The 27,741-nt window shown below is 33.8% G+C and overlaps 1 protein-coding gene across 3 annotated transcripts in view; it reads left to right on the top strand.

The window, feature by feature from the left end:
• Window positions 1-27,741, top strand: part of KIDINS220 (kinase D interacting substrate 220) — a 64,247-nt gene that overhangs the window by 12,216 nt on the left and 24,290 nt on the right. For all 3 annotated transcript variants that reach the window (XM_039331859.1, XM_039331861.1, XM_039331860.1), the window contains exons 5-22: window positions 338-436; window positions 1,505-1,606; window positions 2,544-2,642; window positions 3,495-3,692; window positions 3,794-3,892; window positions 5,209-5,307; window positions 7,775-7,873; window positions 8,357-8,534; window positions 9,679-9,843; window positions 12,360-12,539; window positions 14,669-14,834; window positions 17,166-17,317; window positions 19,441-19,730; window positions 20,507-20,647; window positions 21,324-21,567; window positions 21,787-21,875; window positions 22,370-22,514; window positions 23,574-23,736. In XM_039331859.1, coding sequence (XP_039187793.1) covers window positions 338-436; window positions 1,505-1,606; window positions 2,544-2,642; window positions 3,495-3,692; window positions 3,794-3,892; window positions 5,209-5,307; window positions 7,775-7,873; window positions 8,357-8,534; window positions 9,679-9,843; window positions 12,360-12,539; window positions 14,669-14,834; window positions 17,166-17,317; window positions 19,441-19,730; window positions 20,507-20,647; window positions 21,324-21,567; window positions 21,787-21,875; window positions 22,370-22,514; window positions 23,574-23,736 — 2,708 coding nt within the window. The remainder of the gene's footprint in view (window positions 1-337; window positions 437-1,504; window positions 1,607-2,543; window positions 2,643-3,494; window positions 3,693-3,793; window positions 3,893-5,208; window positions 5,308-7,774; window positions 7,874-8,356; window positions 8,535-9,678; window positions 9,844-12,359; window positions 12,540-14,668; window positions 14,835-17,165; window positions 17,318-19,440; window positions 19,731-20,506; window positions 20,648-21,323; window positions 21,568-21,786; window positions 21,876-22,369; window positions 22,515-23,573; window positions 23,737-27,741) is intronic.

The raw sequence follows: 27,741 nt of genomic DNA, 5'->3' as shown, positions 1-27,741 counted from the left end.
ATCACAGTGTGTAGAAAGGCCTAAACTGAAGTTGATTGGGTGGAAGTTGTGTGTGTGCATACATTTGCATGTTTATATGTGGAGTTGTATTTATATAGATATCATAAGTGCAGGTAATGCTCTGTTCTTCAGATGAAATCGATCCCAAATCTTACATGCTACGTCATTTATTATTCTTTAAGATCCTTAGACTTTGTTTTCGTTGCAACACAACACTTTTTGTGTTCCTTTGGAAATGAATATATATTGGTGTCTTGAAGATTAATTCAGCAAATTATGTAGCTTAGTTCTTTGTTTAATTGTAGGAACATTATGATTTTCTGTTTTATGGTTTTAGGGTGGGTGGACAGCCCTTATGTGGGCATGCTACAAAGGTTGTACTGAAGTAGTTGAACTGCTTCTTGAAAGAGGAGCAAATCCAAACATCACTGGTATAGTAAGTTTTCTTTTTCCCTTTTTGCAGTCAAACATTAACATTATATCAGTTTTTATTTGGAATTATCTTAAATAATATTATTTAGATAATTATAGAATGTGAGGTAGAAATTCTTCTGTTGGCAATTAGTCTAGCATTAGTCCTTTTTAGTTTGTGTAAAATTAATATTACCCCCTAAACGAATATAGGTAGTCCTTGTTTAATGACTACAATTGGGACTGGCAGCTCGGTCATTTAAGCAAAGTGATTGCTAAGTGAAATTGCAACTGTGCTTATGATCTTGCTTCAGTTTTCCTTTGCTTTACAGACCTGTGAAGGTTGAAAATGCAAGGATTGGTCATAAAGCTCCTTTTCTCTCACCATTGTAAACATGAATGATTGCTAATTGAGGCAGTTGTTAACAAAGGCTACCTGTAATGCTTTTAAAAATGTCTCATTGCACTTTAAAACAATAATTTTAATTTAACATTATATAGCTAGTTACCTGCAGAATTAATTCAAGATAATAGAAATTACCGATAAAAGTGAATGTTGGTAGATGATGTATTTGGGTAATGAAATGTTTGCAAGAGAACAACCAAGTTCAGAAAGCACCGAAGACCCCTCATAATAGAAATTGTCAATCATATATAAAAAAGGCACACTCTGCCATATTTTGCTGCTTTCAACAACATTAAAAGGAATGTTGATTACGCAGAAGAGAACTTGCTTCCATGCTCAGGAGTTCTTGTTCCATATAGACTGTTAACTTTATTTTGTAGCTGTGCTTGAAAAACTTGTGCAAATTAAATTCTGTCAATAGAGATAGAATGTTGTTATTTAATTGCTATTATTGATGAAAATATATTTCTATACTTTTTTTTCTAATATCATTAAGTGTGGTCATTAAGTGAACTTTTTCTAATATCATTAAGTGTGGTCATTGTGTGGTCATTAAGTGAACTTTTGTTAAGAAGAAATCGCTTTATTTTTCATTTTATTTCTAATATACTGGATTGATTCATACTTGATAACTGAGGTGAGCTGATAACATTTTATTCTTACCGTTTTCAATTGTTTTTCTTTAAGCAATATAGTGTGTATCCAATAATTTGGGCAGCAGGTCGAGGCCATTCTCGTATAGTGCAAGTGTTGCTGCACCACGGAGCTAAAGTCAACTGCTCTGACAAGGTAAAATGAAAGCATTTGCTTAAGGCTGGAACTTAATTTTGTTAAAAAATGAAAATTACCATGCATTAAATTTTTGTACCTTGAACTATCAGTTCACCTATTAATAATTCATGGTAAAGTTATATTTAAAAATGTTTAGTGTGAACCATTGAATAAAACTTCAACACTTCATTTTTTACCATGACCCAGTGGAGTACAGTATATTTTAAAATTTAAAATATGGAACCATTTTTAAATTCTTTACAAAACACTGTGAACTATTTGTGTCCAGACCCTAGTATATAAACATTTATTAGAGTGGTATTATTTGGTTTAAGCTAATCTTTACATTTCTCTAAATGCCAGTGGGCGTTGTCCTTTAGGTGTATTTCATTATTTTTTTAGTCATTTTAAGAATATTGAATTAGCTGTGATATAAAGCTTTTTGGCAACTTTTGAAAAATCCTAAATTCATTCATTCATTCTTTCTTTCTTTCTTTCTTTCTTTCTTTCTTTCTTTCTTTCTTTCTTTCTTTCTTTCTTTCTTTCTTTCTTTCTCTCTCTCTCTCTCTCTCTCTCTCCTTCCTTCCTTCCTTCCTTCCTTTCTCATGTCTGTCTATCTATCTATCTATCTATCTATCTATCTATCTATCTATCTATCTATCTATCTAATATATATTATAGGTATATACTATCTCTATGCTGCTAGAGTGTCAGATTTGTAGTTCTTTTAACGTCTTATAAGCATTTTGGTACTAATGAGATTGTATGCTACATTTTTACATCATGTAAAGATTTTTTAATCCTCCTCCTAAAATCCTGCTCTTAATAGCAATATTTCATCTCTGCCCACTCACCCGTTATAATTTTTTTGATATTTGTCATCTCTATTTGAAGCAGCTTTTAGCAATCAAACTATAGTTTTCAGAGGTATAAAATATGTATTTTTTTCTACCAGTATGGTACTACACCATTGGTATGGGCAGCAAGAAAAGGACATCTGGATTGTGTAAAGTATTTATTGCAGATGGGAGCAGATGTAGATCAGGAAGGAGCTGTGAGTATAACTTTTATTTTGAAAAAAATATTAGTTAAAATATATTTCTAATCAAAAGCAAATACATTTATTAATTGTATTCAGTTTATAAGTTCCGTCATCCAAGTGAATCTAGACATCATGCAACACACCAGGGAAGTAAATGCCAAGAACTGAGTAGTGGAGGCTTTGCTGTCCATGTCAAACACAGGCTCATAGTACTCTGCATATAAGGAAGCATGAGAAGAATTGCTCTCTCAGTTTGGCTGAAAGATCAGCTGCTTTTGCTTTCTCTATGCCCAGCATACAGTAATTGAGTTTTTTCTATTTTTTCTCTTTTTTGTTTTCTGCACTTTCTAGTTTCTTTTATTTTTTACTTTGCATTAGTTTTTATTATAATTGTTAATATAATTAGAAATTTAAAAAATGGAGAGGGAAAGACGTTTAAAAAGTCCTTGGGTGTTCCCAGCAATGGAAGCATTTAAAAAAAACAAAACCTAGATGCTGGGGCAAGGGATGGAAAGGAGGAAAATGAGATGGAGAGAGGAACAAGCCCCCAGACCCTTGATCCCATTTGCTAGTTACTGATACAATAATATCTTCTTCTCCCAGCTGGAAATTTTAAAAAAGGAGAGAGAAAAAAAGAAAATCATATAACACACTGGGTAAATTTTTGAAGGAGAAATATAATCTTACTGGCAATTATACAGATGAGTGAATTACTGTAAAGTGCAGATGTTTCTAGAAATGTGGAATTTCTTGTTATTGCTACCTCATCAAAATGAAGCATTTGGGAAAATGTATTGAAGAAATAAGTACATTAAGAGAAAATCTACTGATTCGTGCTAGTAAGTGTATTTTATTCTCTCACAGAATTCTATGACTGCTCTTATTGTAGCAGTCAGAGGTGGCTTTACAGATTCAGTGAAGGAAATCCTGAAAAGAAATCCAAATGTGAACTTAACAGATAAGGATGGAAATACAGCTTTGATGATTGCTTCAAAGGAGGGACACATAGAAATTGTGCAGGATCTCCTAGATGCAGGAACTTATGTGAATATTCCTGATCGAGTGAGTATGCATTTGAATTGCATAGAAGTGTTGCCTTATTTATGTGTGCTACAACACATTGAAAGTTAATTTGGGAATATTTGTTTTTATGCCAATTTCAGAGTGGAGATACTGTGCTGATTGGGGCGGTCAGAGGTGGTCACGTTGAAATTGTGAGAGCACTGCTTCATAAATACGCTGATATAGACATTAGAGGTCAGGTAAGTAATTCTCTGTTTAGTTATATGCTTCTTAATGTGTCATTTGGAGAAGGCAGAAGCATCCCTTGTAGATAGGAGACATATTCTCAGATAATAGTGACATTCTGGAAAAAAATACTCATAGCAAATCCCAATGTTTGACTCTTAAACTTTATTGCAGATTGTTTCTACATTAGAATGTAGAGCAGATAGTTTCATCTTTTATCTACAGTGTACAGGGTATTCCTCGACTTACAACCATTAATTTAGTCACCAAAGCTACAATGGCATTGAAAAAAATGACTTGCAACTGGTCCTCACACTTAGATTGTCGCAGCAACCCCATTGTCACATGAACAAATTTCAGATGCTTGGCAACTGGCATGTATTTATGATGGTTGTAGTGTCTCAGGGTTATATGATTACTTTTTGCTTTGTTCCCAGCTGGCTTCAGACAAGCAAAGTCAATTGGGTAAGCCAGATTTGCTTAACAACCATGTGATTCACAATTGCAGTGATTACTTAACAACTATGGTAAAAAAGGTCAAAAAATTGGCCACAACTGACTTAACTGCCTTGCTTAGCAACAGAAATTATGATCTCAATTGTGGTCATAAATTGAGGACTACCTGCAGTTGTTTTGACACTTAACTACTGCTGTGAGCTACAGATAGTCCTCGAATTACAACTGTTCATTTACTGACCATTCAAAGTTACAACGGCACTGAAAAAAGTGGTGTGACCATTTTTCACATTTACAGCCATTTTAGCATTCCTATGGTGATATGATCAAAATTCAGATGCTTGGAATATGGTTCATATTTATGACAGTTGCAGTGTCCCAGGGTCATGTGATCATATTTTGCGACCTTCTGACAAGCAAAGTCAATGGAAAAACCAGATTTTAACAACTGTGGCAAGAAAGATTGTAGAATGGGGCAAAATTCATTTAACAAATGCCTTGCTTAGCAACAAAAATTTTGGGCTAAATTGTTGTAAATTGAGGACTACCTGTACTTACATCATTGTATGTGAACAGTATGTTTTAGTTGGATGCAGAAAAATAGTAGCATGCAATTTATTTTAATCAAGTATGGGTTTGAAAACCTGAATATGAGATACTATGATAAACTTATTACTTAAATATAACAATAAGTATATGTATAGTAATAACAATATTCTAATTCTTAGGCAGACTACTTACATATACATTTCCATTCTGAATAAAACCACTGAGTTATTTGTATTTAAACAATACACATATAAGATACATTTGGCTTATGAAGTTAATCCAGCTGACTTTTAAAATATTAATCATATATGTTATTAATTTATAGGATAATAAAACAGCTTTATATTGGGCTGTTGAAAAGGGAAACGCTACCATGGTAAGAGATATTTTGCAGTGTAATCCAGACACTGAAATATGTACAAAGGTAAGTATATAATTCATGGTTTCTAAGCCTGAAAAAGCTTTATAATGGATGATTTTGGTCTATAATGTTATTGTTTTTGTTTTTTAAAAATATATATAGTTCTTGAGCTTTACTAATAAACCTTATTTAATAATAAATGTGAACTTTATTTAATAATATTTCTGCTTAAATAGCAATAACCGGCACTAGTTTTCTTAGAAGTATGATGTCATGGTTCCGACTAATGAAACACTTCAAAGAACTTCCAGGCATTTTATGCTAAAAAAGTCCCGTTCATCATGCCTGTGCTGACATTTTGTCACATAAATAAAGAGACTTTTTTAGGATAAAATGCCTGGAAGTTCTTTGAAGTGTTTCAATAATAAATACATAATAAATATGTATTTATTAAATGTATATATACCAGTAACAATAAAATAAAATGTATTTATTCTTGTGATTGCAAGCACTTAGACTTAACTACCAAAACTAAGCCAGTTCACTGTGACTCCCACCTTGGGAGCTGTTAGTCAGGTCTACCAGGCTTTGGGATAGAATAATGGGATTTATGGTTTATATGTTGTTTTGATATGATTTCTTGTCTTCTGTGATTTTTTTTATTCTTAATTGTAGGCCTCCCAGTGTTGGCCTATACTTAATTAATTGGGAAGGATATAGCGATGATAGTATTTGGATAAAATGCAGTCAGTGATCCAATAGTATCAGTTAGACTTTAATATGGCAGTTTTTCCTAATTCATGAATCCACTGATGCAGAGGAAAAGGAGATTGACGAGTTTTATGGTCAAGTTCAGTTTGAAATAAACAGAACATACGAGTAAGATATGTTGCTTGTGATTGGAGAATGATATGTCAAAAGAGAAGTTGCAAAGTAGATGGAAATGGAAGAACTTGGTTATAACAGCCTAACTGTCCAGAGCCTAACTGTGGAATAAATGACAAACTTCTTACATGCAAGTTCCAAGTCAAGTTGAAGCAAAATAAATAAATAAATAAATAAATAAATAAATAAATAAATAAATAAATAAATAAATATGATAAAAAATAGCTAAACAGCTTCCACAATGTGATCTTGAGTGCATACTCAGCATTTTTAGGGAGAACAACAGAAATTACTTTGAAGTCCAGAAATCACAGTGAATTTCATTGATGGAAAATGAAGGAAACTGGAATAAAATCAAATAATTTATTGAGGATTGTAGAGGGCAAAACTGTCTGAGTAGATTAAAAGCATCTTCTCTCTTCCTTCTTGACCCTCTCCATTGTGAGGATGGTCCAACTGCCAATCAGACAGAAGTGTTGGGCAAAGAGAAGAAGGAGGGAAAAGAAGATGGCTACCTGAGAGCTCTGCAGCCACAGGCCTCATGAAGACTAAATAAACAGAACCACAAATAAAGAAGCAAACTAAAAGCTAGATAGCCCTGATGAGAAGAGGCACCAGGAAATGAGGCAGCAGTTGAGAAAACTGAGGATAGAGGTGTTTATTTCCTTCCCTCAGACTGGCAAGAGATTAAAGTTCTTGGAGCCATTTTGCTCAGACAGAGCAAAGATTTGAAAGAGAAAAATCAAGAAGCCCAGCAAAGAACAAATAAGAAAAAAAAAACCGAAGAAAAAGAAAAGGCTTTGACAGGACAGAAATAGAAAACAGAAAATAAAAAAGATAAAAGATAAATCAAACTGTAGAAAAAGATGGATAGTTCTATAGAGCATGACATAGAGATATATGGGGAGATTAAGATAACAGAAATATAGAAGCTAGTAATCAAAAATTGTATTAGAGATACAGAACAGAAATGAAAATATAATGAAGTTGAATTTTAAAGAAAATAATATAGGCAGAGCTTGTAGATAATAATAATAAAAATAGAAAATTTTATTATTGAGCTCAGAATTTTATAGATCATGATTTTTCTTGTAATACTTTGTGGAAGCAGGATTTAAAGAGTTTGATATTTTTAAACTAAAAAATTACAGGAAAAAATGGATCCTTGAACATGTCTAGGAATGTCATTCACAATACAAATGACAGGATCAAATTATCGTAGTTTGCATACATTATGTGAAGACTAACTCTGGAGATGTTCATAATTCTGGGAAAGATAGAAGATAAGAGAATGATCAGAAGTAAAGTAGATGGGTTCAATTACAGTGGCATGGGTGTACTGTTGGATGATTTGAAGGGCCACTTTGGGGATGCTCTGGTCACTAAGATTAATCATATTAATCAAGAACTAATTTCAGCTGGTTTGTATACTTGCAGTGATTAAAACATATATGTAGTTCAACAGTTGTTGATATAATTAAAAGCTAGTAAAATAATGTGGCTAAAATTATAATGGATCTCAAAACCTTTTGTTAGAAAAGGCTTTTGTCATGAAACATAATTTGGCTTTTAAAAAAATACTTATGCTAAATGTTCTTTATCTGTTCTTCAAGTGTTTGCTCGCTCTTTCTCTTTTAACTTTTAGGATGGTGAAACACCTCTTATAAAGGCAACCAAAATGAGAAATATTGAAATAGTTGAGCTTCTGCTGGACAAAGGAGCAAAGGTTTCTGCTGTAGATAAGGTAAAGTCAGATTGTTGAGCAATGTGAAAAGTTAAAAGTAAAATAGTGGTGGAGGGCTGACCCTCAATACTTTTGATGAAGGGAAAAAAAGTGATCTGCTTAAAAAATGACTTTGTAAACTTTTCTCATTTGGTAAGAATATAACAATGTGAGAAAACAAATCATTTAAAGAAAATAAGTTAAATTACTTTTGTAACGAATAAAGGAATGGGAGAAGCATAACTTGAGCTTTTGAATATATGAGCTATGCAAGTAAAACTATAGAAAGAAATCCAGATTCAAGAAAAAAATTATGATTGGCGTGTGCATGGACACTTTTCAGGAACACTTTAACAAAATAGCTGTAGAGAAGATACAGTTGCTATAAGATACTCTTGACAGGTATACATCATGTCCATTGTGCTCCAAATGGCATTTTGTCTTTAAATCTCTGTATAGCTCTCATATGCTTCTGCATCTATTAACTTACAACAACTCTTACAGAAAGGAGACACTCCACTTCATATTGCTATTCGTGGCAGGAGCCGTAGGCTTGCAGAAATGCTTTTACGAAATCCTAAAGATGGCAGGCTACTTTATAGGCCTAATAAAGCTGGTGAAACCCCTTACAACATTGATTGCAGCCATCAGAAAAGTATTTTAACTCAAATCTTTGGTGCTAGTAAGTATTTAGGATTTTTTTAAATATAAATATTTCTGATACTTTGGAAAATATATTTCTGGAATGCCGAAAAAACATTTAATGATTAAATATGCAAAAATGTCAGCCCAGCAGTAGCTATTTTTTAGTGTAATGATAAATGCTGTTTTAAAAATATGTTAAAATAGTCCAGCCTCTTTCTGCTCTTGTGCATATCTTTCTTCCTATAGGTGTTGGAGAATTTTAAACAGGTTTTAATCTGCTTTTTAAATTAAAAATACATGGCGTGTTGCCTGGACTTAAAATTGTGTTTAATGTCTATCAGTACAATTTATAAATACAGTAGTAGTTTGGGTTTACAAAGTACTTTTTTGATTTCAATCCATACTTTGAAGATCCAAACAGTAGTTTGTAAATCCAGAAGTCTATAAACTCTTCCAGGCTTCTTGGAGGAAGCCAAAATCATTCCTATCATGCTAAACCAATTTAAAATCAAAGAAATATTAATTTAGCTTTGTTTAGACATGCTAGCTTTTTTAGTTTACTTTCTAAAAATCTATGTTTGAGTGCTCTTAGATCATCTGTAATATCATTTGTTATTATCACATTTATATGACCACCCATCACACACAAGGCAACTCTGGGTGGTGTATGTATAACATTATGAATTTTCCTCCATGGTTTAAATAGCAAGAAAGTTTTCTGTATTCTGGCACTCCAGTTTTGGAATGTCTTTCTCTTGGAAACTAGATTAGTTCTGATATTTTCTACCTTTTAGCACCAAGTAAAAACCTGACTACTAAAAGAGGATTCAGTAGCCATAGGTTGAATAGACAGGTGGATTGCCTGATGACCTCTAAATATTTTTGAGTATATCTTTCAAATTTCTTTGCTACTTGCCATGCTAACTGGGGGGTTGATGGGGGTTTTCACATAATCAATTTGCCATTTCTGGTGTAGAGTAACTTGGGGTGAAAGTGAAGAAGAATTACCTCTTAGATTGATCTGTTTTCTTACCAAATACATATGGGAGTGGAAAATAAACGTGACTATTGCATTTGTCTTTATAGAATAGTTACTTAAGCTGGCTGGCTATGATTTGGTATTAGTGAATAAAGAACAGGGCAAAAAAAGCAGATGATTTACAAGTTTGTTTGTATTGCAGGGCACTTGTCTCCTACTGAATCAGATGGAGATATGCTAGGTTATGATCTTTACAGCAGTGCATTAGCTGATATTCTTAGTGAACCAACAATGCAGCCACCGATTTGTGTTGGGCTATATGCCCAGTGGGGAAGTGGCAAATCTTTCTTGCTCAAGAAACTTGAAGGTAAATATTCAATTTGAATTTATTATTATTATTATTATTATTATTATTATTATTATTACTACTACTACTACTACTACTACTACTATTACTGTTGTTGTTGTTGTTATTATTATATTGATTTGCTGGCCATCTCACTGAGGTGACTTGATTTTTATTTATTTAAAAATATATTTATTTAAACAATATATACAGCCATCCAGTTCAGATCTTGCAACTGTGGGTGGCAAACAGTGAATTAAAAAACAAAAAACAACAATTTCAAATAATTATTTAAAAGAATAAACAATTTTAATGGTAATCCAAAACATTAAGTAACTAGGAAATTACAATAATATCTTTCTAGATTTTGTCCTGTTCATTTGATTTAAAGTAAACAAGAACATGAATATTGAAGAGCATCATTATATCTAATATAAATTCAGAACTGCTATGTGAAAAAAATCTTTTTCCTCTGTTCACAATTATTGGATAAATCTATCTTTTGTAGATAGAGAAAATTAAAAAAAAACTTTGCTTTTTATGTATGCATTTATTCACATGCTTTAAGTTTTCCTTAGGGAGAATTGTTTATGTCTTGTTTATGCTTTTTTATTAGATGTGTTAAATAGAATTATGTGTGGTTATATTGTACATTTTTATAGTAGAATATTACTGGCAGTTGTATTTTCCTTCCCTTTTATCTGATTTTTAAAACAGCTGTATATTGCACATTTTTATTACTTTGTTCATCAGAGATACGTGATACTTTATCAACTCATACATTTTCCAGTTCAAGTGAAATGCTACATGTGTTGTTGGGTTCTTTACTCTGCTGTGCCTGTCGGGCAGCCTTGACAGTGCCTTTGCTTTGATATTTCGTATAAAATGTTCTTTTTGCAGGTCTAGAGGGATTATTATTATTTTGAAAATATTTTATTGGTTTTTTAATTTTTAAGAAAAAGTACTCAGGACACACCGGGGTGTTTGGGTAATCAGACATTCCAAAGTAAAAACATAAATAAACAACTCAACTCAATACATTCACTGTCTCCTCTCTATTTCCCTCAAATAACATAATATGTTTAAAATATTCCATTTCTAAATTAAATTTCTTTTACTACTAAACCTGTTTTAAAACTTTATCAGTTTACAATTACCAAAATCAAATTTCACTTTAAATCAACAAGTTATCAATTCAGGTATCCCTTCCAGATATATTCTAGTTCTTAATTTCTCTCATCCCTCCTTTTATCACCAATCTCATTTATTTCTTCTTCCATTACACAATAGCTATCTTAGTTAAAAAATAATGTTAAACCTTAATTCACTTCAATTCATTATAGAAACTTCAAATTTCATCCAATTGATTGTCATACCTTATCACATCTATGTTATTGTACAAAAAAAATCATCTAAGTTAAAACACTCCATTAATTATTAAAACCATCCCAATCTAAAAAATCAACATTTTTTCAATTCCAATACATAATTTTCATCAAAATAAATCTGTTATTCCAAAAAGTATTCTTAATCTATTTAAAATATCTTTTCTAAAAATCACCCTCATGTATATATATATGTTTATATTTTTTCTAGCTTCTAACTCTAAATCATAATCCTTAAAACAAACCATAAATCAAACATTGCCTTTAAATCCATTACACAATTTTAAATTTCTCTTTTCAGTCTAATTCTGGCTTTTTTCCTGTGCCAAACAGGTTTCCATAGGGACGCTTCCCTTTCAGCCAGTAGATCTGTCTTTGTTGCTTGCAGTAGCCTTTGAAATAATAGCAATCCCATCCTCTGCATTAGACGTCTATTTCTCTCCTCCTTGAAGGGTCGTTGCTTTGTAGTTTGAAGTCTCAGTCTTTGCTTCTTCAGTTCTAGAGGGATTATTTTAGATACTTCCCTTTTATTTAAATTATTGTCATTACTAAATTTTGTCACCTTGTTGTCCGTAGTAATTTCTAGATAACTGATGAACAAATATGAACGCATGAATCTGAATACAAATATTTCTGCAGTTCCATTGTGAAAAACTAACCATTTATTTGTATCTCTTTTTCTTGTACTTTAATTTTTTTCATCCATAAAATCTCTTTGGCTGAATGAAAGCTATTAAACAGTACAGCTTGCTACCTGAAGTCTGGGCATTCAATCATTGGAGGTTTCAAGACATGATTGGATAGTCATTTTTCTGGGATGGTCTGAGGAGTCCTATACAGGATGGAAGGTTGGTCTAGACCAGTGGTGTCAAACTGCCGGCCTGCGGGCCGGATGCGTCATGCCGAAACCGCGCCCACCCCATTTCCCGCAATGGAAAAAAAGTTGCGATACGTCGTCACATGTCATGTGACATTGCGAGTTTGACACCCCTGGTCTAGACCAAAGTCCCTTCCAACCCTATAGTTATGGAAAATTCACTTTGATTTCCCAAAGACCTCAACAATAACAAGTGAATCACCTTTATGTTTTAAGAAAAATAGCATCTATCTTGAAAATTTTATGTTGACTAAAAATTATTTCTCTCTTTTTAGATGAAATGAAAACCTTTGCAGGACAGCAGATTGAACCTTTGTTCCAATTTTCCTGGCTTATTGTGTTCCTTTCACTTTCATTGTGTGGCGGCCTTGGCTTGTTGCTTGCATTTACTGTAGATGAAAAACTTGGAATAGCAGTGGCACTGAGCTTATTGGCACTGCTATATGTATTTTTCAGTAAGTTTTCTTTTAAGTGAAATTAATTGTATTTAAAATTAAGCTAATACTTTATTTAATGCACAAATGAAGCAAAAGTCCAATCACATTATTTAAAATTATAACATTGTCACTAGTTGAAAGGTCTGTAATCTTGTGGAAATCCTTTCTAGAAAACAGTATGTATAGAAATTATATCTATGTCATCTATCCCCCACATCAAAACCGTCTGTAAAATACATTGTACGATAGAAAAAAAACAGCAGGGACTTATATGTTTGTTTCAAGCATGATTGATATATTAAGATATGATAACTTAGTGTATTTACAATAATTAGGTTTTATATATTTCCTAAATTGGATTCAGGACCCGTATGATTCTTCTGTTTCTTTATCTGTCATGATAACCATACACATTAGAAATACAGCTGTAAATAAGATGGAGAAAATGCTTTCACTGTACCTAAAGCATGAAACAAGGAATAAATATAGTTCAGTAACATAGGGCTGAAGAGTACGATTTGAAACATTTGTGAATGCATTTAAGTTACCAAATTTGACAGCATACCCCAGTTTTCCCATTGGTTCAATGTTTCACTCTGTGTGAATTCACTCTACATTATATGAATCTTTCAGGGAGCATAAAGCAATAAAAGTCTGTACAGATAGTCTTCAACTTACAACAGTACATTTAGTGACCAGTTACAACGGCACTGACAAAAATGACTTATGACCATTTTTCATATTTAGGACCTTTGTAGCATCCCCATACTTATGTGATCAGAATTCAAATGCTTGGCTGTGTCCCAAGGTCATGTGATCATGTTCTGCAACCTTTTGACAAGCAAAGTCAGTGGTGAAGCCAGATTCACTTAACAACCATGTTACTAACATATCAGCTGCAGTGATTCACTTAATACCTTTGGCAAGAAAAGTTGTGAAATGGGGCAAAATTCACTTAAATGTCTCGGTTAACAACAGAAATGTTGGGTTCAATTGTGGTGATAAGTCAAGGACTACTGTACTATGCTCAATGATTATATATTCAGTGCAGTTAACGACATTGTAGATAATGATTCACTTGCACCAAAGTGTACATATCCTTATTGTGTTTGCCAAACTTCTCCGGAGTTAAAATGAGTTTTTTAAAACAGAAATTACAAACAGGTAGTCCTCCACTTAGAATCTCTGTTGTTTGAGTAAAGTAGTCATTAAGCAAGTTGCCCAGGTGACAGTTTTGCTCACTGCCTGCAAACCTGGCTCTCTCAGTTGTGGTAATCAAGCAGATTGTCACTCTCAAAGAGCTGTCTGCCACATGAAATCTCAGCTCCATGGCAGGTAGCAACAGCTTGCAACCTTCTCCTCTGGCTTCCCCATTGACATTCTGGGGAAGCTGGCAGAGAAGTTTATAAATGGCATCACCTGATCACAGAGAGGCTTGGCAACTGGTTGTAAGTGAACAGGTTGCCAAGTACCAAGATTGCGATCATGTGACTGTAGGGGCGAGGGCGTGGTGCAATTTTATAAACTTTATGTATACTAAAGCATCCTTTCCAAGCTGTTGTATCCAAGCATCCTTTCCAACCTTTGAACGGTTAATAAATGACTGATTGTAAATCAAGGACCATCTATAAATGCAAAAGGAAATATTGGGTAGACATAGAGGAGAGCTGTGTTAGTTTGTGGTAGCAAAAAAATAAAATTGAAAGAATTTGATAGTACCTTTTCCAGCTAACACATTGTATTAAAAAGCATAAACTTTGGTGAATTGGAATTCACTTCATCAGATGCATATAGTGACTAGACTGATCTAGTATTTAAATAGGTATAAGCCAGAAAGTTAGGGAGGCAGAGGAAGGCAGGCTGGTTGTGGACATGCAAATTATATGTAAGATAGATTGCAAGTATCTTATTAATTAGCTATAATATGTTAAAAACCCACTGTGCTTATTGATCTGTATGTATCATAAGAAAACATTTAACAAACTGAATTCCTTCTGTTTTATCTCCTAAAAATGCTGTGGGACTGAATGGGAATATATATATGATTGTATAGCAGTGATGCAGGCTAAGTTGTATTACATAACATCTTGCAATCACTTTCTATAAATGCTATTAACATTTAAAATATCTAAACCGTCTTGTTTTAGCTGTAATATATTTTGGGAGCCGAAGAGAAGGAGAAAATTGGAATTGGGCATGGGTGCTTAGTACAAGATTGGCAAGACATATTGGCTACATGGAATTACTTCTTAAACTCATGTTTGTGAACCCACCTGAGCTGCCAGAGCAAACTACTAAAGCCTTACCTGTCAGGTTAGAACAGTTTATAATACTGTTTGGCTTTTAATGGCTTTTAAAAGGTTTAATGTTGTAAGAGCTTTATTATGGCTGTATGTTGTAAGAGCTTTAATTCTCAGCTGCAATCTTTAATAGAATGTTAGCTGATATTCTTTTAAACTGTATTATTGTATTGGCTGTGGACTCTGATGCTTTACTTGAAATTTCATAAATGGCTGCATTATGTAGAAAATTTGTCATTTTCCATGTTAGGTCTATTTGTTCTGAAGTAACTTTTAATAAGTAATATTTAATAGTCCATCAACATTGGATTAATTTCTTGGGGGGCATTGTTTTATAACAGCACTGGTTATTTCAATAGTTTGATACTATGTCATTCTGTTATTGTGTCTCTCAAGATTCTATTTTATTCCCATACATTTAATACATACATGTACTGATGCAGCTTGCCTGGAGTTCAGTGCCACTGATAGGTTCTTTCCCACACTTTATTTTTAAATCCAAGAAAGTAGACTGAGTTCTAAATTTATTTCATTTATCTATTAAGGTTTGTATCCCTCTCAAGTTTGAAGAGACTGAGTGGTTTACCTTATTCTCTACAGTAAAAAGAGTAGAAAACAATCAGCAATCCACAAAAATAAAATCCCCAACATCTGCAGAATATCGTATGTCACACACAAGAAAAACTCATAGCAGGAAACCTCACCTTTCTTTGTGGGTTTGTTTCTAAGACTTTCTAGAATATGCACATTTTAATGTTTTCCAAAAATCAAGAGTATCTGATAGCAATAATGGGCAGGATGGGCAAACAAACTATAGTTTAACCTAGATGAGATGGAACCTTTTAGCCAGTCAGGAGACATGTCAAAGAACAGGGATTCAACAAGAACTCGGTTTTGCAGTTTTCGGGTACTCTTCAAATTATCTCTAAACCTAGATTTCAGCAGAGGCCAGGACTACATATACTAGCTTGCCATTGTGCTTCTTTATGGATATTTCAGATGTGAGCACAGTGATGGATACCTTATCTGTATTGTGTTTATATTACGCTCTGTAAGATGGTTTGTAAATCTTGTGATAGAAATTGCAGGTGGCCTGAATGCTACAACCAAAGTGTGGTATTGATTTTTTCTCACTACATGGAATCTATTACTCACTGTGAACGATGTACTGTTTCCAAGCTCTATTTATAAGTCTTAATTCTCCCATACAAGTACCCTTGATTTATAACCAGTCACTTCCTGAAAAAGGTACTTATGAGCTGGATTCAAAATTCCAATGGCTCCCCCCCCCCCGTGGTTACATGGCCACATTTTGAGGACTCGGCAGTCGATCTGCATTTACTGCCATTTGCAGTGTCCCACAGTCATGCAACCATGATTTTCAATGTTTTTGTTGGAAATCAGCATTTATTTCTGATTTCTGGCAGAAAATGCCCCATAGCTAACAATGGATTTGCTTAATGACCACATTCGCTTTACTGCCCCATATTTGCTTAATGATTGCCATTAAGTAAAGTAAAATTGGGTGTGATTATATGTGAGGACCCACTTAACTGCTGTCACAACTTACAAATGTAATTCAGGTAAATTATTTGATGTTCAATGTAATTTGTTACTAAATTACAGTTAGAACTAGTAGGCAATTTTATTATTGATAAGTTTTAGTTTTTAGTTTCAGAAGTTTATTATCACTAAAAAATCAATAAAACATAATGAAATATAATAAAATAATGGAACGTGATGAAATGTCTAATCTACATTTTATTTGTGAGACAATTTCAAAAGTTAATACTTTATTTGAATTTTATTGTTAGGTGTCATGAAAATTCTGCTTCGCAGGAAGGAGAAATACAAATACATTAAGATTATTAGCTCACAATAAGTTATACAGAAAACTTTTTGGTATCACAGTGTCAATCAGGCTTGTAATAAAATTATCATTTAGTTTTATTGGTAACCAATGCAGAAATGTATTCTTAAGAAGATTTCTAGCAAGTTATTTAAAAACTACCAATAACTACTGAATTTGCTGTAAGCTTTCCATTCTGTACAGAATAATATGTTTATCTGACTCAACCTCTACAAAGATGACATTTTGATTAAATATGTAATCAAAATTATTTCTATATTTTGTTTTAAATATCTTGTATAGTTACAAAGAGTACTCTCAATAATTGTATAACTAGCAGGGGAATGAATGAATGAATTTATTGTTTTTAATAATAAAATAAAATGAAAATCATGAGATTAATAATGAAAGCTCAGCAATTTAAAAATGTCCTAATAAAAGGAAAAACTCTATTTGTAGCAACCAATAATAACCTATAATTGTTTGTTGTTTAAGATTTCTCTTTACAGATTACAATAGATTGTCCAGCGTAGGTGGAGAAACCTCAATGGCTGAAATGATTGCCACCCTTTCAGATGCCTGTGAGAGAGAATTTGGGTTTTTAGCAACACGTCTTTTTCGAGTATTCAAAACTGAAGAAACTCAAGGTATGTGTGAAGTTGTTGAATTGAGCTTTTCGATTTTACAGTGATAGCAACACAGTCCCCCCCCACCCTGAAATGCACTTTTCTTTATGCATTTCACATTATGCAATGTGAAGTGATGAAGATGTTGGATTAGGATTGGGAAGACCCAGTCTTAAGGCCAGTCTTGGCTAGGGAAACTTACTTGGTGGCTTTGTTCCACTGGGTGCCATCGGATTCACAGGACTGCTGCTAAAATGTTTTGTGAATTATCTTGAGCTCTTGTAAGGAAATGCAGAATATAATCTAAGAAACAAGTAATATTGATATGCAGTGTTATTTCAGGTTAAAATGCAAAACTAGGGCATATAAATAATGGTTATTCTGCTCATATTTGCCATGCAATTGCATTCAAAACAAAATGATGTTAACACCATATGAAGCGATACACGTATTTCATTATCTTTTGTATTTTTATTTATTTATTTATTTATTTGTATCCTGTTTTGCCATTTTTACAAATAACTCAAGATGGTGAACATACCCAACACAACTTTCTCCTTCTGTTTTCTCCACAACAACAACCCTGTGAGATGGGTTGGTCTGAGAGAGAGAAGTGGCTCAAGGTCACCCAGCTGGCTTTCATGGCTACAGTTTTATATCTGTAGAATTGTAACGCCGTCAGCTATTTTCTGTATCTACTGACCTGTTTCCTAGAAAGCATAAAAGTGTGCACTAGAATAGCTCTTCTAGAAGGCTGTTACATAGGCATAGAGAGCACTTATCACAAGCAATTACATATTTAATGTTATAATCTTTCTAGCCAACTAAATTTGCAATACTGTTGAGACTTAAAATTATCTTGGTTTATGTGATTCTGAACATTCTTGATTTGTATTGTTCTTTTTTTTGGTTTCATGTCAAGTTTTATCATAGAGACTATTATATCTGTAAAATCCTAAATGACTTAGAGGGAGGCCAAGTGGGAAACAGAGTTGCAAAATTTCCACAACTTGAGGGGGACGGGACTTTAGATCCCCTAAGTAAAAGGAATACAAAATGGTCGTGTAGATATTCTCTACTCAGATAAGGATTCTAGAAAACTTCAAAATAAGAATCCGAGAGTAAGAACCGCAGTGTTGTTTACTTCAGAATATTTATGCATAGCTTGTCTTGGGCTTTTACAAGGGCTTCTAGCCATTCACCTTCTGCAGGAAAACAATAGGTCAGTCTCCTGATCTCTATTAATTTCCATGCTGGTTTATATACAGTAATTTGGCCTAAAACAATTCATCTCCAGTTTAATAGCTGTCTATGAATACTTACCTTAAACATGTATATCAAAATGTATTGCATTCATATATTAGAGGAAATACTTCCAGCTTTGTTTTTAGTTGTACACAGATAGACCTAATTTAATGTCCACTCATTCAGTGACCATTTGAAGTTACAGTGGTGCTAAATAAAGGGGTACTTAAGACAAGTCCTTATAGTTGCAGCCATCGCAGTCACATAATCGCAATTTGGGCACTTGGCAGTCAACTTGCAATTATGTTCTGACAAGCAAAGTCAGTGGGGAAGCTGGCAGGAGGTCACAAATAGTGATCATGTGATTGTGGGATGCTGTAGTTGCATGGGGTTTACCAAATGATGAGACTAGAACTGCCAGAAATGCTATCATAAATCGGTATAGTCGTGTGACATTTTGCCTTACGATCCTATCCCTTAGTGACTATCTGTATTCTCAGTCTTATTTCCTGTCTTCCTGGGAATGGAGGATTGTCTTATTATTAGGGTTGCATTCGTTTAAACATGTTTTTTTATACGTGAACCCGCTTGGCTATAAATGGCAACAGGACAGTTTCACTTAAAATTATCCTAACTTTAATGAGCTTCACTTATTAGGCAACCAGAAGTAGGCCTTCTCTGCTATCATATCCAACTTACAGGAATAAAATTCAACCCCTGTTCTTTCTATTTAGCCATGGTTTTTAATTTGATTAGCAATAATAATTGTTTTGTGAATTTTTAATTTTTAGCTAGTTAACTTGAATGCCTAGTAAGCAAGAAGGTAGAATATAAATGATGCAAAATTTACCTATTTTATATAATATATGTGTTTTATCAATTGCTATTTTGTCTCCTAGGTAAAAAGAAATGGAAGAAAACTTGTTGTCTCCCATCTTTCGTTATCTTCCTCTTTATTCTGAGCTGCATTGTTGCTGGGATCACTCTTATTGCCTATTTCAAAATGAATCCTGAAAACATGACAGTGAATGCTATTCTGATTTCATTTTTATGCGTTGTGGGTTTAAGCTTTATCTTGAACTGTCGCACGTGGTGGCAAGTGATGGACTCCATCTTAAATTCACAGAGAAAACGGCTTCACAGTGCTGCTTCAAAACTACACAAGCTGAAGAGTGAGGGATTTATGAAAGTAAGTATTATATAATATAGCTGTTTTGAATTGTATGAGTTTTATTTAAGGACCTGTAGTACACACAATTTAGGAATGAAATGTTCCAGAGAATGGCAGAACATTTGGTTTCCCTTTAGATCATGATATTATGAGAATAGTAAGGTAGTTTTCCAGAAGTAAATTCCCCAAACTGGAAGTGGTTTAAAGCATTCTGCATATATTTTTCTGAAGGAAACAGGCTCATTTCAGAGGCAGACTACTCTCAGTATACTGGTTTGGAGGATTCAGTTCTGGAAACTATGTGACAAGCTTTCCTGGAATGGAAGGGGAATAGAATGTTCTAAGGCTCTCTGGAATGTTGCTGAATCTGTTTTGCACCTTCTGAGTTTAGTTAAACTTGTAATTGATTATGAGGATGCATAAGAATAAAGTAGTTTATCAATAAAATCAGGGATTCCCAAACCCGGGCCACAGGCCAGTACTGGTCCGTGGGCTATTAGGAACCAGGCTGCACAGCTGGCGGTGAGCAGCATATGAGTGAATGAAACCAAAACTATCTCCCCACCCCCACCCCCGGGTTTGTGGAAAAATTGTTTTCCATGAAACTGGTTCCTGGTACCAAAAAAATTGGGGATTGATGAAGTAGTTAACTAAACATTATGAGTAAAATGACTCAAAAGATTTTGCTACTTTAAATATCGGGGGAAAAGCTATATCTATGGCATTTAAATTAGACATTTGCCTGTTTTAATGTGTTTTTAGGATTGATGTTAAGATTATTTTTATTTTTGTAGGTTCTTAAATGTGAAGTGGAACTGATGGCAAAAATGGCAAAAACTATAGATGGCTTTACTCAGAATCAGACCAGGCTCGTAGTAATTATTGATGGATTAGATGCATGTGAACAGGACAAAGTTTTACAGATGCTTGATACAGTAAGTGTTTAATTGATTTGCCTTTCAAATATGACTATGAGGCAAGGCATTGGAAATGTTTTGATAATTTGCTTTAATTCTTAAATCAGCAGAACAAATTATAGCTACTTGTTTCACTGCTTTCACTCAGACTTGTAGCTCAGTTCTGTGCATGTTTTTGTTGTAAACCTCTCAATAGATTCAGTGGACTTACTCCTAATTATAAATTTATAAAATAGATTATAAACACAAACACATGCTAATTTTAAAATGATAGCAAATTAATGTAGTGATGATGGATTAGTGGAGGGCTTCCTGTTTCTCACTCCATGCCATAGTGTTTTGAGCCATTTCTTAAGCCATTTCAGGAACAATATGGAGACTGCATTCAGTTCAAGAAAGGCGCCATTGTCCAGGCATTCCCTTGGGTGTAATGAAAACTGCGTTTCACATGTATTGCCTGCCAGACATTTTATGTCTTAAGAAATATTTAAATGTTTACAGTGCTAGGAAAAATGTGTGGTTTTTGATATATATTATACTACTAGTAAAATATGTAATCAGAAAAAAACAGCAATGAGACATCTTCCATCCAGAAGTACTACATAATAATTGTGCCCTGAACTAGTTGTGATCCTTCCTTCCTCCCTTCCTTCCTCCCTCCCTCCGTTTAATTAATTTTCTTTTCTTTTCACAGGTCCGAGTCCTTTTTTCTAAAGGTCCATTTATTGCCATTTTTGCTAGTGATCCCCATATCATTATCAAGGCAATTAACCAGAATCTGAACAGTGTACTAAGAGATTCAAATATAAATGGACATGATTACATGAGGAATATAGTTCATTTACCTGTATTTCTTAATAGTCGTGGACTCAGTGGTGCTAAAAAGCTGATGGTAGCTGTAACCACGAATGGAGATGTTCCATATACAGATAGTTCAGGTATGTTAGCAAAATTATGAATAAGAAATAAGATTATTAGTATTAGCTGGAGAGCGAGAAAGAGAGTATGTATTTATTTTCACAGGTAGTTTTTAATTTTTCTGTATTTTTATATTGCTTTCAGCTTTTTATGAATAAAAAGGCAGAATTAAAAAAAATCAATACAGTTAATAACCTATAGTATCTTAGAATTGCATTTTAATCAGAAAATGTTTTTAGGATTTCATGAAGACATTGATCGAAGAATTTCACAGAATAGCCTGGGAGATGTGACTAAGCTTGGAAGTAAAACAGCTCTCAATAGAAGGGTAAGAAATTGGCAGTCATGGGGGAAAAAATCATTTAATATGTTCTACCAAACAGTTGTCCAATAGATTTAAGTGGGATTTGTTGGATCTAACTTAGATGTGATGAAAACTCTCCAAGATGAGTGTTTCTACAGATTTGGCATGCAAGCGAGGAAATGGTATCTCTTACAACTTTATTGACAACTTTTATTTCCTGCTGGGTAGGGGAAAAAAAGGCTTCTGTACTTATGCAAATTACCACTTGAAAGTGATCCTTGGGATCTTAATCTGACTCAATGCGATATTATTTAATACATTTCTATCCTGCATTGTAGGTGAACTTCTGATAAAGCAGAGTTTAATTATATAGAGCTCCAGTAATAAGTTTAGTAACATCTCAGAAGTAATGAAAAGGTTTAAAGAGCTTCTGAGATTTGAAAAAAAAACCCAAAACCCATATGCCTGGCACACTGTAAATGAAAATAATATAAGTACAACATTTTTTTAAAAATTAGGATACCTACAGAAGAAGGCAAATGCAGCGTACCATTACACGTCAGATGTCTTTTGATCTGACCAAGCTGTTGGTTACAGAAGACTGGTTCAGTGATATTAGCCCACAGACAATGAGGCGATTGCTTAATATTGTTTCTGTGACAGGTATGTTTACTTACTAGTGCCTAACATTTATAATCTTGGTCTTCATGCTGAAAGCTGTTTGCCAATGTAGTATTGGAGAATAGGCACATAGTTTGTTTCTAATCTTTTGCACTCTGTAATGAAATTAAGAAATTAAAAATTACATGAATTAGGAACTATTCACATGAAAATTTAAAATTAGAAATGTGCAAATAATACTCCTGTCTTACAAACCTTCCAAAATACGGTAGCATTTTGACGGCAGAATATACTTTTGTTTAAAGAATACTGCATAATTGGTGTAATTGTTCCTTTGTTAAGAATATCAGGCTTTTCTCTTATCAATTGAAATCAAATGAAAACAACACAGAATTGCTATAGATTTTTTATTTGTTGGACAAGCAGCCTTTTAAATTATTGTGAAAATAACCTAGATAATAAATTCTCCTTTTTGTGAATGAAAGTTAATTTATGGAATAAATAAAAGCTCTCTCCATTTGAAGAGAGAGGAAGAAAGTTGTCACTTTCTTCTGGACTCCTTGCACATCTGCCCTTTCAGAAGGATATCAGGCTGCAGTAGAAAATCGGGGTATGTATGTGCTCAGAAGAAATAGTTTCTCCCTTTTCCAGTGAAACTATTAGTGGAAGCATGGATCTGAATGAAAAAGTATCAGGTACAAAATGCAACATTTGGAGATTGCATTAAACTTTGGAAACAATATGCAGAAATATTTATTCCCACATTTTTAAAATGTTTCGATAGTTAAAAAAATCCATTAGAATTATAGTTCAAGGATATAGTTGGGATGACAGATCGCTTATGAAATTTCAGTACTTAGATTGTTAGTGGTTATGAATAATGTAAAATAAAATTCCTTACTGATATTCACACAGTCAGTCATATATTTGTACTAACATATTATGATTTTCATATGTTAGAATATGCAGTTAATTCAGAAGAGCATATAATGGCTTGGAAGCTGAGATGTGATTCTTCTTAGGAAATTTTGTACTCTGTTGATATTATCTTGTAGGAATGTGAACCATAGTGCTAAACATATAACTTTTTCAACTCTATAGGACGTTTATTGAGAGCTAATCAGATCACTTTCAACTGGGATAGATTGGCAAGCTGGATCAATTTGACAGAGCAATGGCCATACAGAACATCCTGGCTTATATTGTATTTGGAAGAAACAGAAGGTGTTCCAGATCAACTAACTTTAAAAACAATCTATGAGAGGTAAATGTGGTTTTTACTATGAAATCTGTTAGGAATAGTTAGGAAGTCAACATTTAATAACAACAAGTGTCTCTACTGGCTAATCCAAATATGGAGATCCACTTTGGTTTAATAGTTAAGGTGCTGGCCTAGAAACCAGGAGACTGTGAGTTCTAATCCCTCAGGCACTGAAGCTGGGTGAGTGACTTTTGACCATTCATTCTCTCTCAACCCAACTCACCTTGCAGGCTTATTGTGGGGAAAATAGAAGGAGGAAGTTCCCTCCCTTGGGTTACTTATAATGTAATAAATGTGGGAATAAAATAAAATAAAATAAAAATGAAGTAAAGCTAAGATTTAATCCAAATGTATAGTTTTGTCAAATGAAAGAGCAATATTTTGTTTTTTTTTAAATGCTCTTGGAAAGGGGTGTTTCTCCTTGATAGTGGGCCAGAAATCATGCATCCTGGAAAAAGTATTTCTCCAAAAATAGGACCGGTCTTATATATTTTTTGCCTTCAAAAGAGGCACCAGGTCTTACTTTGGGGAGATATCTTACCTGCTTACCTTAGGACTGCCACAGCCAGACTTCCCACGCCCTAACATTTGCCTCACCAGCCCTCTTCTTCTGCAACCGCTTGCCATTGCTTGTGCACGTCGTCCCTGGCCTCCGTTTTGCCGTCAGAGGCCTTCCAGAAAGGCCTCTGCAGCTGAGAAACGAGCTCTGGATTGATGCACATGGTGCCCCCAAGTTTCCGTTTCACCATCAGATGCCTTCCGGAAAGGTGACGCACACGAGTGGCAGCAGAAGAAGAGGGCCAGTGAGGCAAGGTAGATGTTGGGGCATGGGAGGCCTGGCTGCAACTGTCCTGAAATAAGTGGGTGCGGGGCACGGGGGGCAGTTCCACTCCCCATCCCCGCCTTAGCTTGATTTTTACCTGTGTGCCTCGCCCCGCCTCAGGCAATCAGGTGCAATGGAGTAGGCGGGGTGTTAAGTGAGGCTTATTTTTGGGGTAGAGCTTATATTGGGCACACGTGTAAAAATTGGGGTCGGTCTTATTTTCGGGGAAACACGGTACATAGTTGTTTCATGTCAAAATGTGTGCCTTAGCCTAGTAACTTTCTAAATCTTAGAATTTGCTTAACAAATAGAATTATTTCTAATTTCTTTTAAAATGTGTTATGCATTGTTGTTGTTCAGTCGCTAAGTCATATTCCATTCTTTGGGAACCCATGGACCATAGCATGCCAAACCTCCGTCTTCCACTGTCTCCCAGAGTTTGCCCAAATTGCATTGATGACACTATCTAACCATCTCATCCTCTGCCGTCCCTTTCTCCTTTTACTCTCAATCGTTCTTAACATCAGAGTCTTGTCCAATGATTTCTCTCTTCTCATTTAGTGGCCAAAGAATTTGAGCTTCAGCTTCAATAACCTCTCCTTCCAAAGAACAATCAGGGTTGATTTGCTTTAGGATCGACTGATTTGTGTTTTGTGTTAAGAATTTAAAAAGTAGCTATGCTGAATAAAACTAAGGCTTATTTAGTCCATTTTATCAGAAGAACTTATATTGGTACAGGAAAACCTTCCAAGCTCTATTAGCTAGGAAGTGGTATTAAAAGGCATATTGCTACTGATATCAACACATAAAATCATGCTGATAGCCACTGATACCTGGACCCGATAAAATGTTGCCCAGATTGGCAACTCTTATTAATTTTTTTAACTATTACTTTTGGGAACTCTTTCTTTTCTCTGTGGTCATTAGTCAGTTTCATCAGTTGACCAGATTCTGGTATAGTAGAAAAGAAAGAATATCATTTATTTACTTTCTCCATACCATGTATAATTTTATACACTTTGTGTCTTTAAATTAAAAAACACATTTAATATTTAGTATGACTCAACTGGCAAAGCTTGAAAAATGCCTGTTTATACAGATTATTTCATTTAAATATATTGATACCATATTTGGATAGCAGTAATTTAGTTGACATTTTGTTATATTTTATATCAAATGATCTAGTAGTACATGCTGGCCTCTACAATCACACATAAACTTTTCTTAGAATTAACAGTGAAAATTATTGTTATAGCTTCAGAAGGTAAGATAGACAGATTGTCATATTTATGCCAACTTTATAAAAATTGATCAGGTAATTTCTTCTTGATTTATATACTCAAAATTAATTTTCAGTCGGCTCAAGCAATTTATGTGTCATTAACATGAGTTTTCTACTGAAACAAACAGGATTTTCTTAATTATTTTGGTGGCTAACAGTTCTCGTTCTGCAAAAGAATATAGCTTTAGATGGAGCTTGTTTTTTTTCTCTAGTAGAGGTAAAAAAAAAATGTTGACAGGTTAAAACAGGTTTCCAAAATGAAACTAATAGTATTTGCTCTTTTGTGATAGGAATCAATTACATTACTTTCACTGCTGGGAAGCCGTCATTTTAAGTAGGGCCTTTTGTAATACAGATACAGTACGGTCCAATTCATATCTGTTCAGAAGATTCCATTGAGTTGAAAGAAACTTACTTTAAAATAAATATGAATAATCAGTATCCCATGTATCTTTTAAATACTGTAACTAGTTTTCTTCTTCCAGTAGATGGCAGTACTATAATTGGTTATTTTTATTAAGAAGCCTCACATGTAATACTGTTACAAGTTTGATAGAAAGTGTGTGGTTAATCTCAGATCTGAAACTTAATTTTTTAAAAATATTTGAATAGTTTTTATTAATCCCTTTTCAAACAAAAGTACATAAAATAAAAATGAACAATCACCGAACAAGAAAAAATGGATAATACATAAACACATAAAAAAACAAAAAATCTGTAACTGCATATCTATCCCAAGTTCACCTGATTTGTAACTCTTTAAAATAGAAAACTAAACTTTCCATGTTCCCCCAAGACTGTGCAATTTCCCCCCCAAAGAAAGTGAAAATGTGACATTTTCTGATTAATAGAAAAAAATACAATTTTCTCAAAATTACTAAATCACTTATCTCTGAAATACAGTCCTTTCTGTATGGAATTGTAATATTTCCCCCATCCCCAGCAGTTAATGTATAATTCGGTTCAATATGTGTATCTTTAAAAACAGTTTACTGAACAAATATTGATGCTGACAGACATGTCTTATGCAGAGTCAGTGTCATAACTCAAGGAAACCCAAATTGAAAATCTTAAAGTGAAACAAGTTCATTTATAATTTGGGGACCATTCTGGGCTGTTTCCCTATTCTGGGTTAGATTCAAACAGCAAGCTGTCTATGGCATTCTGTCCCACTGAGTGATTACTGATGCCCAATGGTTACATTAGAAGATTCGTCAGTTTTGAGATAACTTTTGAGGCGTGTGATTTAGTTAACAGATGGCTAATACGTTAATTTTATGTTGCTGGATTACTATGGCTTTTGTTACCCATCATATTTCATGAACAGTTAAGGAATACATGAGACACTATTTCATTTACCAAACATTTAAATGTCATCTACATTTATCTCTATGACATTTAAGGTTTTGAGATTCTGAGCAGTGGAAGCAGTTGGTGTTTTCATGTTTTCATTTCACAGATTTTTATTTTATTTATTTATGTTCTGCCTTTTATCCAAGAAACTGCGGTAGAATATATTCACATGTTAGTGGTTAGGCTGAGAGAGAAAATTTTGGCTCAGTATCACCCAATAAGCTTCATGGCTGACTAAGAATTTGATTGTAGTTCCACAGATCTATTTTAATGTTATAACAATAGCACCGTATTTGGAAAATAAAAATCTACAAAAATATTTTGGAATGCAGAGCTTCAGGAGAGTATCAGGTTACTGGCTAACTAAAAGTTTGTACTGTATTTGCATTATTTCTGTTTGTAATAATCTGAATTTGGTACTGGAACGTTCTGTTATTTTTCTCTTTATCAGCATAAGTGAAATAGTAGAAGTCCATCTTGATGAATTTAGGGCTAAGCCAAAATTGAGGAAGGAGCTGTTTATGAGCCCACCTTTTGACCCTTATGAAAT

The sequence above is a fragment of the Crotalus tigris genome, unplaced genomic scaffold (genome assembly GCF_016545835.1).
Source record: "Crotalus tigris isolate CLP2741 ecotype Arizona unplaced genomic scaffold, ASM1654583v1 scf7180000024439.5362192, whole genome shotgun sequence".
NCBI lineage: Eukaryota > Metazoa > Chordata > Lepidosauria > Squamata > Viperidae > Crotalus > Crotalus tigris.
This window is presented reverse-complemented; position numbering and strand designations above follow the sequence as displayed.